This window comes from Heliangelus exortis, chromosome 9, assembly GCF_036169615.1.
Source record: "Heliangelus exortis chromosome 9, bHelExo1.hap1, whole genome shotgun sequence".
NCBI lineage: Eukaryota > Metazoa > Chordata > Aves > Apodiformes > Trochilidae > Heliangelus > Heliangelus exortis.
This window is the reverse complement of record NC_092430.1, coordinates 3,749,546-3,767,486: the sequence shown is the minus strand read 5'-3', so window position 1 is coordinate 3,767,486 and position 17,941 is coordinate 3,749,546. Positions and strand designations below refer to the sequence as shown.

At 47.3% G+C, this 17,941-nt stretch overlaps 2 protein-coding genes across 7 annotated transcripts in view; one reads left to right on the top strand and one right to left on the bottom strand.

Moving 5' to 3' along the window:
• LOC139800087 (collagen alpha-2(I) chain-like) overlaps positions 1-17,941 on the top strand; it is a 217,060-nt gene that overhangs the window by 47,376 nt on the left and 151,743 nt on the right. The window lies entirely within an intron of this gene.
• ST6GAL1 (ST6 beta-galactoside alpha-2,6-sialyltransferase 1) overlaps positions 1-17,941 on the bottom strand; it is a 52,078-nt gene that overhangs the window by 13,566 nt on the left and 20,571 nt on the right. For 3 of the 6 annotated variants that reach the window (XM_071751716.1, XM_071751710.1, XM_071751711.1), the window contains 3 exons: positions 16,963-17,123; positions 3,723-3,853; positions 1,738-2,419 (listed from right to left, as the gene is read on the bottom strand). In XM_071751716.1, the coding sequence (XP_071607817.1) occupies positions 1,738-2,368 (631 nt within the window). In that variant the 5' untranslated portion in view covers positions 2,369-2,419; positions 3,723-3,853; positions 16,963-17,123. Of the gene's footprint in view, positions 1-1,737; positions 2,420-3,722; positions 3,854-3,968; positions 5,635-6,429; positions 7,325-7,389; positions 8,142-15,771; positions 15,939-16,962; positions 17,124-17,941 lie in introns of those variants that run through there. The other 3 variants (XM_071751714.1, XM_071751712.1, XM_071751713.1) reach the window with 3 other exon arrangements.

Below are 17,941 nucleotides of genomic sequence, written 5' to 3'. Positions count from 1 at the left end.
AAATGGTTTTCCATGCCTGAATTCCTCTCTTGCTGTGCTGCAGAGCCCCGTTGCACTTCTTGGTTGCCCCGATATGGGATGCGGAGCTGGCACGGGTGGCATCACCCTAAACCCCACCTGCAGCTCCCAAAAGGGTCTGCTTAGAGACAGCAGTTTTATCAGCATGAGAAAGTCAAACAGAGGCACCCTGGGACACAAGCCAGCTGTGTCAGAGGACAGTGTCCAACAGGTCACTCCTGCAGAAGCCTTTAGCTACTTGAACTTCCAGAGGCACCTGGATAAGCCAACACACATCCCCAGAACAGCTTCCCCAAGTATTGACCTACCTGGCCTCCAACACCTGGAGAAGGCAGAAATAAAGACACCAACCCCCCCCCTGTGATTTTTTACCATGTCTTGGTTTTATCCCCATTTTTTCATCACAGTTTTTCACTGCATTTTAAATCCCCTCAGCCTGTTCCACTCCATTCCACCACTTGCCCTGGGGAGCACACAGGAGGAGTCTGGAGGCAAAGTTCTGAGCAGCTACCAGAAGAAAACCCTGACCTTTCCATGACCATTCAGGGACTAAAATTCTGAAGACTTTGCCCAGGCCATTCATGAATAAAGCACTCACACCTCTCTACTTGTTTCAGAGGTTGAAGGCTACTAATTCACTGTGCAGGACCAATGCTTCAGCATTTATTAATTAATGCATTAACCTCAGATAAATAGAAGGCTTTGCAAAGCATAACCATCCCTGGAGGCATTTAAAAGGTGTTTGGACCTGGTCCTTAAGGCCATGGTTTAGTAGTTAGATGGTGCTGGGCAAAGGTTGGACTGGATGAGCTTGGAGGTCTCTTCCAACCCAAACATTCTGTGATTCTATGATAACCAAACTTTGCCTAAAGAAGAGATAAAATAAAGCCCTGTAGAGCTTTCCCAGGGTCTTCTGGGACATCAAACTTTCCAGTTCAGAATGAGACAGTGCCACTTTTAGAAAGCCATGAGCAAGAGTCACAACATCATCACTGAGGCTGGAAGGGACCTCTGAAGATGCTCTGTGCCCAGCCCCCTGCTCACCACTGGCTCAGCTCTAGCAGATTGCTCAGGGCTGTATCCAGTGGGGTTTTTTTTTCCCTTTAGTGAGTTTTTCCTCATTTTTTCTCTGACGAAGTTTCTCTGAACAAAAGCATTTCTGACAGTTCACAGTGCAATGAGCAGATCAGCATTCCTAACCCCACCCCTGTGAAGTCCCCTTCCTGGTATCCAGCATTAGTGCTACTTTCTGGAGATGTCAACACTATCATGAAAGCTGAAAGGATGGCTGGAGTAGTCCTGCCCATGTGTCATCTCCTCTCAGCTCAACCCCAACCCTTCCCCCTTCCACTCCACTGGAGTTCATCTGGTTTGGCCTGCCCAAAATCAAAGGCTCCTGGACACTGATTTGAGGCATCAGAAGGCAACCTATGATGTGCAGCATGGATGATCATTATTACCATCTCTTCCTAGGCTATAACATTGCCTAATTTTAGTAGAAGTTTAAGGGTAATAATTCAACTTCTTTTAAGGATAATAATTAAACTTATTTTAAGGACAATAATTCAACTTATGCACCTTTAATAATTCAACTTAAAGCACCTTTGTGACCACATCAGAGACACCTTGGCAGGAGCACGACACCAGGGTACTTAAGTTTTAAAACGATGTTATTTGATTTTATGCTAATGGAAAAAAAAAAAAAAAAAAGCTACCAACCTATTTCTTGTCCCAGATGAGATGATTTCAGAGACCCTGCTGAGGACACCACAGCACAGCGACCCAGGTGGCCCACGGTTTCATTCAGGTTTTTCCCTGGGAGGTACTGATGCCATTCTGAGGTATCAAATGGATCATCTGATCCCTGGATCATGGTCACATTCACTCTGTCCCTCAGCTGGCAAAGCAGCTTCTCTGGGCTGAGTTTAGCAGCATTCCTCTTCCCCTTGTAAGTCACATTGTACTTGTTCATGGACAGGTAGCTTTTCCTGACTTTCTGCAGCCTGGGTATGAGATTCCTGGATGAACTGTCTTTATCCCATACTTTAACAAAGTTTGCTGCCTTCCTGGATTTTTCAGTTGTTCCAGAGGTGTTGCCTTTCAGTTTGCTTTGGTCCCCAAGCCATGTTTTGGATATCTGACCCAATTCACTGCCTGCCTCAGGGAAAGGGCTTTGTGATTTGAGTGGGTTCCATTTCTCCAAAGTCCCATGAATCTGCAAATCATTGCTCTCAGTCTTGAAAGGGATGTAGTAGCTTCTCCTGGTCTCTCTCCAAAGGCAAACTGTCAGTGCCAGCAGGATCACCACAAGGACACACATTAATTTTTTCAACTCATTGATGTGAACCATAGTGTATGGTGCATCCAGCTGGGACACTGGACACGGGCTGGGAAGCTGGGCCTGGGAGAGAGGAACACATCTGGGTCAGGGCTAGGTGCACAGGCATGCAGATATATAAAATTATAACCATAATTATGTGGGCAATGGGAGGGGAGAGAGAGAATATAGGGGTAGTTTTAACACTGCAGGCAGCTTAAATCTCTCATTTCAAAGTCCAGCACCTCAAACATCAAAGGGGAAGACCCAAGCTGGCTACCAGCCAGCTCATGCCACACAAACCTTTTTTTAATTCCCTCCCAGAAGTGAGAAGTCAAGTTTAACACAGCCCATACCATGCCAACACCAGGGTAAATCTCCACTTTGCTTTCCTTCACCTCCCATCCCAGCCAAGCACTATCCAAACTCCACCACTAGCATTTCCAAATCCAGCTTCTCCTTGACATGAGGACCAATGAAGCACATTTTTTTCAGCACGTAGCTGTTGAAATAAAAGCTGTGGGCTCATGAACACCAGGAGCTTCCCCAGCATGGCACTGACAAGCTTGGTGACTTCACAAGGACACACAGGAGATGTGCAAGGCTGCAGGGGGCTGAGCACCCATTGTGAACCCTCACCAAGCAGCTGCTGGGAGCCAATTCACCCACAGCAGGGGCTGAGCCACCTTTGGGTCCATAAATGAACTTGCCAGCATTTCCCTACGGATCTTACTCCTGCAGAAAGCAAACCCAGATCCTGTGGAACTCTCCCCTTCTGCGCTACCTGGGATTAGCAGGCACCTTGAGCTCCCATCCCAGAATAAAAGGCAGAGCAATAAGGGCAGCTCGAGCTAGGCAGCACATGAGGATGGTGTAGAAAAAATATGCCAAGGCATCAACAGCTCAGGAGTGGCACACAGGACCACAGAAGGTGGGAAGGAAGCTGCTCCTTTCTTCCGTGGCCACCCCGGGATGCTCCAAGAACATGGAAAGCCATGCAAGTGTCCCAGGGAAACTGAGGACACAGAGATATAGAACCACAGAATGCTCTGGCTTGGAAGTGACCTTAAGGTCACCTAGTTCCAAACTGCATGGGCAGGGACACCTCCCACCAGACCAAGTTGCTCCAAGCTCCATCCAACCTGGCAACCAATGTCTCAACAACCTCTCACTGCCACCTCCACAAGAAAGAATTTCTTCCTAGTGTCTAAACTAAATCTAAACCCAAAGCTCTTCCAGCTTAAAACCATTTTCCCCTTGCCATTTCACTACCTACTCTTGTAAAAAATCCATGGGCAGACCATTACCCACCCCAGAGCCAACTCCTCCTTGAACAACTTGCTCAGCCCTGGGATTTCAGAGGCCCCCTGAGCCACCCCTGTGTTACCTGGGCATGAAACAGCAGCTCTCCAACTCAAGACATTTTTGGCAATTTGCAGATTTTCTCCCGAGGGTTTAAGCAGGATATCCCAAAACACAGCAGCAGTTCTGTGATGCCCTGAAGAGTTTAAGAAACACCTGCAAAAAAAAAAAAAAAAAAATAAAAAAGAGGAAAAAGAAACTGTCATGGAAAAAATCTTGTGTTTCTGGTGATGAACAAAGGTTTCCTTCACCAAGCCATGGGAGTTCTTACCCAGGCACGGAGGGTCCAGCAGCCAACCCATTAAAACCACAGAAGAAATCTAAATGCTTAAATGCTCCCTCAAAATGGGCATCATCCCTCTGAGGCTGAATTCTATTCCCAGCTGAAGCAGGAGCTGGTTTGCAGGCTGCCTGCTCTATGTCCCCACCAGCCTGACCAATTCAAGAAGCACAAGCAATTCCAGCTTTTATGGCAAAATAACCTCCCCTCTTTTAACCAATCACCTTGCTTTTTTTCTTTATTCACAGACTTGATTCACACCAAGCTTCTTCAAGCAACACCTGGGTCTGACTTCCAACCCAAAACCTCCCTGAGCAGCAGGACAGAGCCCCCATTGCCCTCACAGCTCTCCACTCCACTCCTTTTGACTTCCAAAGCCTGCCCTGAGGGATTTCCAGGTGCAGGTGACAGCAGGGATGTCACTGTGCCATCAGCTTTTGTCCCCCACAGCCAGGATAATTCAGAGGAGTGAAAGGTTCATTGTGGAACAAACTAACAGTAACTTCCAGCTCATTGCCAAGTTCCTGATGGAACACTCACCCCAATGCCCCACAGCAGAGGATGCCCAACAAGTCACACACCACCTAATCTCCACCCCAGACCACACAAAAGAACCTGGAAATCCCACTTTCAGCACCTGGTGCAATGTCATCCCCACCTCGGATGACTGTGCAACCTGAAGAGCCATTTTGCTTTGATTTATAAGTTGGCAGAGAAGCTCTTGCCAGCAAGTCCATTTCAACAGAGCCACAGCATTTCAAAGTACCTTTTGTTCACCTTGGGTTCACTGCAGCTCAGTTTCAGTTTTACCACTGCTTCACATAATAGGATTTTATTTTTAATTTGCCAAAGGAGTGTCCTAACATGTGGTCTCTCTCAATGATCCTGCCACCAAGCCTATTCCAGAGAGTGAGAAGGCTTGTCCAGGCAAGGCAGGGTAGCACACAAGTGGGGCTCTCTTCCACACCCTTAAATCTGTTGTGTGCACTCCTGTATTACAGTGGTTAGCACAAATGTGCTTCTTCTGGAGGTAACAGAAATTTAGCACAAAGCACACAAGGTGTCAGCTATGAGCACTAGGAAAGAAAGGACAGAAAAAAACCCCAAAAAACTAATCCCCCCAACCAATAAAAATACTTGAAAAATAACTGTTGCCTTCTTGAAACCCAGAGCCTGAGGTGGGCTAAGCCCACCCAGCAAGGCCTCTGGGGGGAAATTAATCCTGTAAATAAATCCAGACAACGTGAGGGAGGCCATACTTGCACTGCTTTATTGTCCCAGTTTGTCCCTGTACTCGGGTCTCAGTCACTGCAGTGCAGAGGAGTGTGACAATCCTCCTGTGTCCTGACTGCTGCCATCCCCTGGGACACTGCAGCCAGATGGAAGAGCAGGCAATGCCACCAGCTGTACCCTGCTAAAACCCAGTGCCTCCAGCTCATTAAACACAGAACCTGCCAAGCCCTTACCTGTCTGCTGGAGTCACCAGCAGCAGACACACTGAGTAACCACTGAAGTGGTTTCATGACTGTATTTCTCTTCCAGTAAATGCAGACAGCTTCCAAAAACCTGTGTCATCATCTATCTGTGCTAATGCCCATCCTCTGCACATTGCTTTAATTGCTTCTTGCCACCACTCACATTCCCCAGACAGCCCCAGCTGGTCACTGTCTGTCCTGGGTTGGGCCAGGATAAAGGGGATTTTCTGTCTTGTACTTTTGCTTTTAGCTCAGTCTCTTGTAAGTAGTTGCACTGCTGAAATGAACAGCAAGTTTCTCAGACAGTGTGTGCTTCTAGGACTGATAACACTTGATGTTTATAGTTACTGCTAGAGATTGGTGTGCAGAGCCAAGGACACTGCTCAGCTCTGAGGAAAACATTTTACCCTCCAGGAGGATAAAGAGGTCCCACCTGGAACCCTCCTTTGGGGAGGAAGGGACAAGAGAGATGCCAGAACTGACCAAACAGAGGATTCCATCCCATACACCTCATCCTCAGGAGAAATGGGAGGGATCACCAGGCTCAAAGCCCTTCCTGCTTCCCCTGCTTCTCCTCTGCCTCTTTGCTTCAGCATCCTGGGAGGATTCCATCCCTTCCTCTGCCTCTGCTCCTGATCCATTCCAGCCTGAATCCCTGTGTTCCTGCCTCCAGCTCCCAACTGCTGCTGACTCCAGGATTCCAGCCTGGACTTTCCCAGGGCTGCCCTGCAGCCTCTGTGGTGATGTGAGAGTTATTGGGGGAAAGTGGGGAGGAATGTGGTATCCATTTTCTTGTATATTTGTATATATTTAGTAATTTTTTCCTATTTACCATTACTGTTTCATTAAAGTTGTGTAGTTTAGTTTCCAACCCATCAGTCTCTCTCCCTTACTCTCTCTCCTTTCTTGATCAGGGAGGAGAGAGAGATTAATAGAGAGCATCTGTTACTTGATTTAATTGCCAGGCAGTGTTAAACCCTGACACTGTCACAGCTCTGCCTCTCTCCCCACCACCAGTCACCCTTCTGCCCTCCTCACTTCTTGCCCACCATCCCTTCCCCACCTCTCCTAACACCCATCTTTCCCCAGGCTGCATCCCTCTTGTCCCAGTCCCTGCTCCTGCAGCAGCTTTTCCCAAGGCCCAGCAGCTGCAGCAGGCTGGGAGCATCCCTGGAGCCAGCACAAGATTTGGGCCACACCAGGCTGGCAGCCACCGGGCTGCTCTGTTCTCCTGCCAAAAAAACTTCCTCCACTTCTCTTTCCCCTCCAGGCTCTTTCTAAGCCCTGAGCCAGCTGGTGATGACTTCAGGATATTTTGCAAGCAGCACTGAGAGATGTCCCCAGCACAGGCTGGGGAGGGACAGGAAGAAAATCTGACTCAAGAGACTAAAATATGACTCAAAACCTTACCCTGCCAGCACAGGTTCCTTTGCTGCTGGGCTGCAGGATCCTTCTGCAGCTTTCCCTGCTCCCAGCATCCCTCTACAGACAAAGTTGGCCAAGCCCAGAACTGAGCCCTTCCTCCCTGCCTCTGCAGATCCATTAATGCTGCTCCAAGCCAGAGATCCCAGAATAAATCCCCGTGGGATTTCTGTGATGCTGTGAAACCTGACCACTTGGTTTGCTGTCTGCCACTCACTAATCCAGGCTAGGAACTTGCTCATCACACACCAGCTGAAGAGTGGTTTGGTTTTGTTTTTTTTTTTCCCCCTGAGGCTCCTGGTGAGCAATCTCTCCAAACCCTTGAAAATTCAAGCATGCTGTTTCTCTCTTTCCAGGTCCACTCACTTCTGAAAAGAAGAAAAGGAAACAGGCAGAGAGATTTGCAACGTGACTCTTCTGCAAACAGGAGATGAAACTTCTCCAGTAATTCTTACACATGCTACACGTGGTAGTTATTTTTATTGGGCTTACTGGTCTGAAACAGTGGATCCCACCAGAGCCCCTCTGTCATGCAGTCGTCTCAAATAACATCTTTTAATTAATTTAATGCCATTTAATTGATGACATTTTGAGAGATGCAGCCCCTGGGGATGGGCCCATGTAGGGATCACAGCACCTGTTGTACCATGGGAATCATTCACCCACAGTTTTCTTGCTTCTCATGTGTGCACCAAGTTTTTTACTTTAGCAAGTTGCTCCTCAGGCTTTTTTTTTTTTTTCTTTAATGCAGTAACATTTTCATATTTAAACAAAGAGCATTTTATTTCTTACCAAGATTTCCTTCATCTATGCATTTCCATCTGTACCCACAACTGCTCTGTGCCTAAATACAAAGCAGTACAGTTTTGCTGCCAGCTTTTCCTGGTGTATTTTTTAATGTTTTATGTTCCCCCACATTTTTTTTTCTTTTTTTATATATACTTGGTCCTAACCCTTTCTTTCACCCAGCATTCTCAGAGAGGAGAGCAGTGGCTGGCAGCTGAGGCAGATGAATTCACATGAAACTGTGGGAAAAAAGATACCTGAAGAGGAAAGACATGGAGGTGTAGGGCAGGATTCCCTCCAATCAAATTAAAAAAACATCCAAGGAAACTTAAGAGGAGAAAAAAAAAATTGAGATTTGAGAAGGAATCTCCAATCCACATCTGCACCTAAAAGTCTCTATTCATATCCTGGGGAAAAAAATTATCAAGAGCCTTTATAGAATTAAATAAAGTATGACCAGACCGTTTTTCAGATGAAGAAATGATATCATCATCAGATGAAAAGTGGTAGTAAATTTTCAAGCTAAAGATCTGGACCTAGTTTCAGAAGATGTCTCTGACACTTCCTTTAGCCTGGCTTGTTAATTCAATTGCCTGTATCTCAGTTTTGTAAATATCTAAATAGGGAGGACTCCCTTCTAGTAACTATTTGGGTTTTTTCCAAAAAAATCAGTGTGCTGGGAAAACAAAACATCTGTTGAACCAGCCATTTAAGGGAGTGCTTCCAATGCCACCAAACATAGCCCAAAAAACCCAAACCAAAACAAACCAGAGAATGAGGAACTTCTACATTGAGAATGAGGAAAAGAAGTGTTTGAAGTGAAGAACAGGGCTCAATTTCATGTTGAGAACTCACCTGCTAATGAAATTAATCATTTTCTTAGTCCTGCCTGCATTAAAAGTTTCTGCATGGGCTGTAAAAATTATATTGCTGACACAGCTGCCAAAAATCCTCCAGGAGAACAAGAGAGGGACAGATTTTGGGTGTGGGCCCAGGGGAAAAGTTTAAGCAGGTGTTTCATTTTGGTTTTATGTGTCAACAAACACTGAGATTGAATAAAGGCAGGAGGCTTCATTTCTGGCTGTGCCAGCTCTTGGCTCCCCCCCTTTCCCAAGGTCCTGGGGTGGTTGTGGGGCACACTGCCTGCCCTGCCAACCTCATTCAGAAGCCCCAGATCTTCTGCCTGGCACCTGCAGGAGGTCCCAACCTTGGATCCCCCCCCAAGATTCCAGGTAAGGAGCATCCTACACCCTGGTGACCCCACTGCATCCCTGTGGGATGCTGCACAGAGCCCTGGTCCAGGACCACCCCATACCAGGGCAGGGTCTCCAACAAAGGGCATGTTTGGAGCTGTTGGAACTCAATCCTAATAAATCATTTCACATCAGCAAGTATGACACAACACAAGGATGGGGCTGCCTCAGGGCACCCAAACAAAGCAAGCAGCCCAGTGCTTACAGCTGCCACAAGAACCATTATGCTCAGCATGAAAGGCAGGATTGCCAAAGGAATATTTGCTGGAGTTCTCCTGTCTATCACACACGTGGAGGGACCATCTTCAACACAGACCCATGGAGAGAGGCAGGAATAATCTCAACAAAGAGGGTTCCAGCCCATCCAGCCTGCACCAAGAGCTCGGGGCTCTAAACAGGATGGTTCCCTGGCCCTGTGTTTTGCAAAGTGATTTAGAAAGAGAGAAAAGGTTTCCAAAACTGAGAGCAGAAAGGCAGGAGGTAGCTAGGCCAGAGCTGAAAAGTAATTTGATTTTTAAAACTCTCCCTGTTCCCACTGAGGGAGGGATGGACCTCAGCTCTGCTCAGTGGCATTACCACCCTTCATCCCAACAGTGTCAGGAAAGCCAGATACCAAACAGATGGAAAACCATAATGCCAAAAAGTTTATCTTCTCCTTCTGCAAACCCACAAGCTTTAACTCTCACCCTAAACCAGCTGTCAAAGTCCCTGAGCCTGCTGGCTGAGAGAGAAATGAGCTTCTGCAGGGCCTTTGCATGGAGATGAAAGGACAATTTCAGTCCTAGGACAGGGAAAAACAATTATCAAGGCATGTCATGGCAGAGAGCACCCTGTGCATGCTTCTTGCTTGGGGGTTATTCACCCAGAGGGATGATTTCTTAACAAGCTCCAGAACAGGCCCTCCCCATTACAAACCTTGCTTCCTACCCCAGACAGACACCTAATTAATGCTCCTTGCTAACAGTAATGGCCAAGACAGATACCTGAGCTGCACCTTGCAGCAGGGCTGTGGTAACAAACCTTTTCCATTTTTAATGTTGCCAGTTTCATGTTCAAACTGAATGGAAGAAGAAAATGCTCATCATGCTGTGCCTGAACTGCACCAATTCCCCAAATCAATTCCCTCTCCTCCCATCCCCAACCTCCCAGTGTCAGGACTTGACAAGGTTTTTTACCAGCCAGCTTCATCAGAACTTGTAAAAAAAAGTTGCCCCAACAGTAAAAATCCACCCCCCCAGCTTTCAAGAGATCACTCCTTTGGGACTATTGACTTTCCATGGAATTTTACTTTCCATTTACCTTACTTTCCATCTTCAAATCAAACAAATGCCTTCTTTGTCCCCTCTCAATCACATGTTTCTCTACAACCTTTATCTTTCCAAAGGAGAGGGAAGTACTTCTCTGGTTTAAATGAGCTTTATGTGCCAGGTCACCCCATCAGTGCATGCCATGCCATGGAATTGTATTCCATGGCCCCAGGACAATAAATACACTTGGTGCCAGCTGCAGCCACACCACCCTTCAGGATAAGATTTCCCTGACAGCAACCTTCTGCAGGTGAGCAGGATGTCTTTCTGTCTCCTCAAGGACAACAAAAGAACACTTTACAGCTTGCTCAGAAAAGAATCTAATTCATTATAACCTTAGAGAGTGAAACTTCAATAACTCTGCATCTACCAGTGCTGGTTTTGGGTCCTGCAGCACTACTGAGATTTGGGTTTCCTTCCTCAAGCTGTGGGGCTGGGACTCTCCAGCAATGTTCCACCACTCCCACTTCACTGCAGGACAGAAGGAATTTAGGAATTCTGGACACTGACTTCATTAATGAAACCCCTCCTATGTTAAGCAAAACCCTTATTGCATTATATTAAAATAAATTGGCTTTTGGTAAGAAATCCATACGTGATACACACACAAAAGTGCATTCTATTTTTTTAAAAATTGGCTTTCAGTAAGAAATCCAGACTTTACACACACACAAAAAAAGTGTTTGTTAAAGAAGGATCATGTGCTGAGGAAGAAGAGACAGCCCGATGGAAATAGAGGATTGGAATGGATACCCCTAAGAGCAAATAATTATCAGAGAAACTGCACTTCAATTCCTTATCTGGCAAAAACCAAAACAGTGCCTTTTCTATGCAAGGAACTTGAGGCATGGAAGAAAAACAGAAACATCAAAATAAGAAAAATGACAAAAGAGTTACTTATTATGTATCTGACAGAAAAGGTGGGAGAATTAAAACACACTGCAGTAAATCAGATGCTTCCTTTTCAGTGTTAGGTAAGCACACATCACTGGTTTCACTGGTTAAACCAAGACTGAACTGGGCCCAGGCATAACTTAGGTCCAAATGCAGCATCAGAGCAGTTGGGGCAGCAGGAGTCACCAAGTCAGAATATTCATCAATATTAAATTTATCCTGCAATTCAGGAACCTCACAGGCAGTCTGAAAAAAAAGCCTTCAGAAAAAAAGGAGGAGAAAAGAAACCCAGGAATCCATCTATAACCCAATATCCAAGTCCTGGATGTTGCTCATTGCTGGAAACAGAAGCCAGGTTCTCAGAAGTCAAAATATTTGCAGTAGCAGATGTCAACCAGGGGTTTTGTAAAGGCAGATCAGTGAGTCACATCCTGGCACAGGGAGCTGGCTGAACTTTGGGCAGTAATCATGGCTTTCTGAACACAAATCTGAATTATCCATCCAGCAACCCTTTCCCCTTGCAGCATCAGTTCCAAGGTATCTACCATCAACAAGCCCACAGGAAGGTCACCAGGAAGTGACAGAGTCAATATAAAGACATAGCACACACCTGGGTGTACAAATAATGCAGCCTAGATATATGGCATGACATTTAAACAGCTGAAGATACTCCTCCCCCCCTCTAAGTTTTACACATGTACTTTTAAAACTGAAAGATATTCAGAAAAATGTTGTGATAAAGCCTGAATTAAAAAACTCCTGGCTAGTTTCTTCCCTCAGCAGAGCCTCCAGATGCTTAGGAAAGGAAAGAAGGTTCAACTGTAGCTCCTACCCAAGCCCAGATTCTGTCCTCTGCTCAATAATTTGGCATGGGACACTCAGCAGGATCAACAGGTACCTGGGGGGGGGATGGAGGAGTGGGCACCAGCTCCATGGGGACAGGTACAAAGAATTCCCTCTTCCTTCCACACTTGGGATGGATCCGTGGGGCAAGATGCCAAGTGATCTGATTGCTGACAAATCCACAGCTGCTGGAGGAAGGGAGGAAGGGAGGAAAACCCCTTGCGTGTGCAATTGAAACACCCTGAGAATTTACGGAGCTTGGTTGAGAGAGGCCACAAAGGCAATCCAAGCACCTTGCCTCTCTACTTAATATCTCCTACTCCCAAGGAGGTTTTTAACCTGTTTTTCTACCAGAAAACGAGAGGGAAGGCTTGGAAAACACCCTCCTGTCCCCACATCCATCACTTGCTTCCCACCCTCCCACTGCAGAAATCAGTCTGACACCAGAGCTCACAGATGCCAACTGGATGGAGATCTGAGCCACACACCTCCCCGCAAACCCTGCAGGACCTTCCTCTCCCAGGATGGCCCTGGGGGTGCTCAGCTTGCAAGAAAAAGCCCCTGGGTCCATGAGGAGAAGCCCAGCCAGCCACCCCCCTGGGAATCCTCTGAGGGTACCAAGGATGAAGGTCCAGGACAGAGCAGAAGGGACAGGGGCACAGGGTTTGTAGAACTGTCCCCAACCACCTGCATCAAACAGGGAACAAGCTGCCTGAGATTGCAGGAAGAAAACCCCCCAACCATCAATGAAGCCCAGCATAGATGTTTTATTCATCAAAGCCAGGTAGCAACCTGCAGCATGGAGGAAGAGATCTAGGCAGATAATTCCAAGAAAAACAGAAGTGACTCCCTAAAGCCATCAAAGGGGGACCCAGACATTTTGGTATCTCCACCATTCCACGTTGGCTGCTTTTAGCACAACACCTTTCAGCAGTCTTCAGACAGCTCTTGCATGACCTAAACAAACTCCCTGAGCTCCCAGAGCAAGGCAAGATCCTTGTCTCCCCCCCCCCCCCAAGCCAGCAATTTGCTAGAAAAAGGGATGAGATATTGGAGAAGGGATGAGATGTGGGAGATGGATTCCCCTGCTTTGGAAACTTTTAAGTCTCAACTTGATAGGGTGCTGCAGAGATAAATTAGATAAACACTAATATTAGAAGGGTTGGACCAGATGATCCTTGAGGTCCCTTCCAACCTGAAATTCTGTGATTCTCTTCTATGTTGTTGCCAAGAACTGAGCTCTTGGCAATAGTGTCCACTCAGTGCCACCTGGCCAGGAATATCCCAGACTTCTTCATGAAGAAAGCTCCCCCCAAACTTAGAAGTCAGGCATCTCTTCTGCCTAGGACAGATGTTTCAGCAGGGGCCATTCTCACCCACCCATAATTACTATTTACAACACTGAACTCCCCCCCCCTACCCTGTTTTCTAAAGAGGTGCTAAAACTCTACCCATTTCCCAGCACACAGGGTGCCTGAGATGGGCACCCACATAACAGCATTCACCTGCAAAGTTCACACCCCCCAAAGAAACCCAAATTGACCCAAATCTGTATTATTTTTTTTTTTTAAGGCATCACCAGTTGGTTCTGTTTAAACACTGAAGTTCTTCCAGCATTTCCCTGGCTCTGTCCTCAGCTCAGGCATTTCACTGCCAATCCCAACTTAGAATCTCAGGAAGGTTTGGATGGAAAAGACCTTTAAGGTCACCAAATCCAAGGATGCTCCTAACCCTGCCCAGCCCACCACTGAACCATGGCCCTCAGCACCAAGTCTACAGGGATGGGGACTTCACCTCTTCCCTGGGCAGCCTGTGCACAGCACTTTTAGATTTTTGAGGGGTTTTTTTCAGATTTTTTTTCCTAACATTCAGTCTAAACCTCCCCTAGCACAACCTGAGGCCATTTCCTCTTGTTCTATCACTCCATCTTCTTCACCAAGGAAATCCTCAAGGGAAGCTCAGATACACACAGATGAAAAACCAGGGCTTGGGAGGGAATGTTCCAGGTGTTCCATCTGGCTTCTCTTGGTGTCCTGCTGCTGGGAAATGCAGCAACCAAACCAGCAGATGCAACTGCTAGATGTTGGGCCACTCTTGAAAAGCTTCTTCTGGTTGGGTTTCACCTGACTTGAAACTTTTTGGATGAGAAACTGCTTCCCAGAATGGGTGGAAACTGGCACACAGGAGGTCAGCTTCAATGGCACAATTCTGGACCAAAGCACATCACTGAAATAGGTGCCCTCAACTTCAATGCTCATCAAATCTCCTCTGTCCTGGTGTCCTGGGTTGGGCCAGGATCAAGGGGATTTTCTGTCTTGTGCTTTTGCTTTCAGCTCAGTCTCTTGGAAGCAGCTGCACTGCTGAAATGAACAGCAAGTTTCTCAGGCAGTGGCTGCTGCTGGGACTGATCCCACTCCATGGTTATAGTTACAGCAGAACCAAGGACACTGCTCAGCTCTGAGGAACATTTTGCCCTCCAGAAGGAGAAAAGGAGTCAAGAGGTCCCACCTGGAACCCTCCTTTGGGGAGGAAGGGACAAGAGAGATGCCAGAACTGACCAAACAGAGGATTCCATCCCATACACCTCATCCTCAGGAGAAATGGGAGGGATCACCAGGCTCAAAGCCCTTCCTGCTTCCCCTGCTTCTCCTCTCCCTCTTTGCTTCAGCATCCTGGGAGGATTCCATCCCTTCCTCTGCCTCTGCTCCTGATCCATTCCAGCCTGAATCTGTGTGTTCCTGCCTCCAGCTCCCAACTGCTGCTGACTCCAGGATTCTAGCCTGGACTTTCCCAGGGCTGCTCTGCAGCCTCTGTGGTGATGTGAGAGTTCTTGGGGGAGAGGGGGAGGAACGTGGGATCCATTTTCCTGTCTATTTGTATAGACTGAGTCATTTTTCCTATTTATCATTCCTGTTTCATTCAAGCTGTGTAGTTCAGTTCCCAACCCATCAGTCTCTCTCCCTTATTCTCTCTCCTTTCTTGATCAGGGAGGGAAGGGGGATTAATACAGAGCAGCTCTTATTCAGTTTAATTGCCAGGCAGTGTTAAACCCTGACACATGTACAAGGGAAATCAGCTTCAACGGCCAACTTCTGACAGAGGAAGCTGCCCCACACTGATAGTGCTGGTGGAGCCCCGTGTCCCACTGCAGATGCACCCCAGAAAGCACAATTAATTATTCTGTTCATTTTAACACCATCCCATTCCACGTGCATCATCCTATTATCATTAAAGGGAGCTGTATAGGTATTCCAGGGTTTTGCTGAGCTTGCTCCACTGATCTGGACACCCACCTTGGAATATTATTGCTAAACCTGGATGGAGACAACACACTGGAGCACATCCCTGTCATTTTTTCCTCTAGAACCAACATGTCCCCAGTCCCTTTGCCCAGCCCAAGCCACTTTCTAAGGATGCAGAGGGCTCAGAGGCTCCTGCAGAGCACAAGAGAGGATGACCCCCATGTCCCCATCAGCTCCTGCCATCTCACCACTTTACCCAAGCTCACACTCCAAGCCAGGTCCTAGTCCAGGCAAGAGGAGGATTTTTCCACAGAGGAAGGAGGACGAAAAATAAAAGTAAAAAGTGCTTGTTTCCAAACAAACAAATGAAAAAAATTACCAAAAAAACCCCAGCAACCAACCAAAAACCAAACAGAAGCTTTACATGGCTTTTTTTGAGCCTCTATGCCATTCACAAATCCCCACCTAAGAGAAGTCAAGCTGTCTCCAGCTTAATTCCCTCCTTTCCCCATCAAAAGAGCAGCAGCCAGAGATGCCTGAGGCCATGTGCTCTTCCTTTTCCACTGATTTACCTCCAGCAGGGCATTGCTACTCCTGCCAATGCTCCCCAGGCTCCACACTGCTCCTCATCTTCATATCCCTGCAAATTTGGGCTCCTCTCTGCCTTGTTTGGGGATGGAAATCCAGCAGGCAGCCCAGCCCAAGGGTTTCAGCTTGCAATGCTAAAGGTAATACAACCCTGGGAGGGAGGGAGAAGTGTTCCCAGGCCAGAAAGGAAGAAAGGGAGGTGCATTTTCCATATTAAAGATTCAGGTTTGAAGCAGAGGAGAGGAGATGTTTCCAGCTCAGGAGGAAGTGGGGAGCAACAGAGCTGGCTCTGACTGCCAGTAAGTTAGGGATTTAGGGAAGCAGCTCAGAGCTTCCTCCCAGGTGAAAACAGGCAGGAACCCAATACCTGGATTTGCAGTCACCTCTAAAAATGTCCCCCACCAAGTCAGCTTTCCCTGTGGAAGGAAAAAAGAGGGGGGTCCCAGTAATACCACCCTCCCCAGGCACTGCAGAATTTTGCTTTTCAGGATCAAAACCTTCCAGTGGCCACTGATTGCATGCCAAAGGCTAGCAGCTTGCAGGCAATTATTGGCCCCATCGGTCTCAAAGCTGAAAGACAGGGCTCTGAGAACAGCCAGTGGGGGATGCAGACCTTTTGGCCAAGCTTATCACCCCGGGAGGCAACTGCTGAAGCCCTGCAGGGCTGTGATAAAGAAAAGGGGCAGGATGTTGGCAGCCAGGAGTGGCAGAAAGGAAAAATCAATGGCATCAAGAAAGAAAGTACTGGAGGCAGGTTCAGCTAGGAAAGCAGATGGCTCATTGCTCTAACCCCCAGCAACACCCCCAGAGGGTTTCTGGGGAAAGCCCAAACCAAAATGAGCCCCAGCACACATCTTACATTAATTTTATGCAAGGCAGAATAACCACTGGATCTTAAACACAGATCTCTGGAACAGGACCAAAATGCATGAACACCTACAGGGCCTCCCACACCAAGCAGCAGAGGTGTTTTATTTTGCTCTGAAGGAGCAATACAGGCTATCTGCAAGGGGAATGGCAGAGAATCCTCTCCCCCCCTCCTTGTTTTTCATCCTCCCAGCTCTGCAGGCAGCAGCAGTGCCAACAGCAGAGCCTCTGAATGGCCCCAACACAACCTCCAGCAGGCACCTGGGTGGAAAAGGGGCAGGAAAAAAGCAGACAGACATGGTCATCACCTTCATCTCCAGGTTCCTTTGCTGTCCACAGCAGTCAAGACCTTCCAGGCAGATGGAGGTTTCCAGGTAAGATCTGTAGGAGATGCCACCTTGAGAAGCACATCTGTGCCCTGCATGCAATTCCTCATGCTCCCATTTCCTTTTTAATCCAGTTCTCTAGCCTAGGAAAGAAATGAAGGGGAAGATGTTAGACTGATCAGAAACCAGCAGCCAGAACCACACAGCAAGGCAGCAGTGCCATGGAAATGCCCAGAGCAAGGATGCCCTGGGCTCAGAATAATCACCAAAAACCCTGGGGTCAGAATAATAACCAAATACCCCAACTTGTGCTGGGGTAAAAGACCACACAGAGCTTCTTTTTCAAGGCAAAACCTGCTGGTGAAGTCCTGGCTTACCAAATTCCCAGGAGCCTGACACCAGGAGTCAGGGAATGCCAAGGCCAGGGCAGAAGTTCTGGGTCCCTCAGGTGTTCTCAGGGACGCAGAGAGTAAAAACAGAGACATTAACACCAAACCCTACCCAGATGCAACTGAGTTGCTCCCTGCTGATCTGATGGCCCTTGGCTGGAAACACAAAAAGAACCTTTGCAGAGTTGATTATTCTAACCTCTCCCCTACTCTTGAAAAGAAATTCACAGTCCCTGCAGCACGTGTCCTAAAATCCTCTTAAATAAGGTATTAATCACAAGACTCTTCAGGCAACTGGGAGCACCAGGACTGCTTGAAAAATGTCACCTCCCCTCGGCAATTTTCCAGGCTTCCTGCACAGCCTGGCAGATTTTTCACCCCCAAACCCAGCAGCTCAGCTTTCTGCTTCTCAGCAGGCAACTTAAGGAGAGGTCCTAATATCCCAATATCCCAAATGACTGCTGGCAGGAACCACCCTAACAAACTGCAGCACACCAAGGGGCAGGGGAAAAGGTAAAATCAGGCTTTACAGGGGTTGTGTGATGACAAAAGCCAGGGAGATAAAAAAAAGG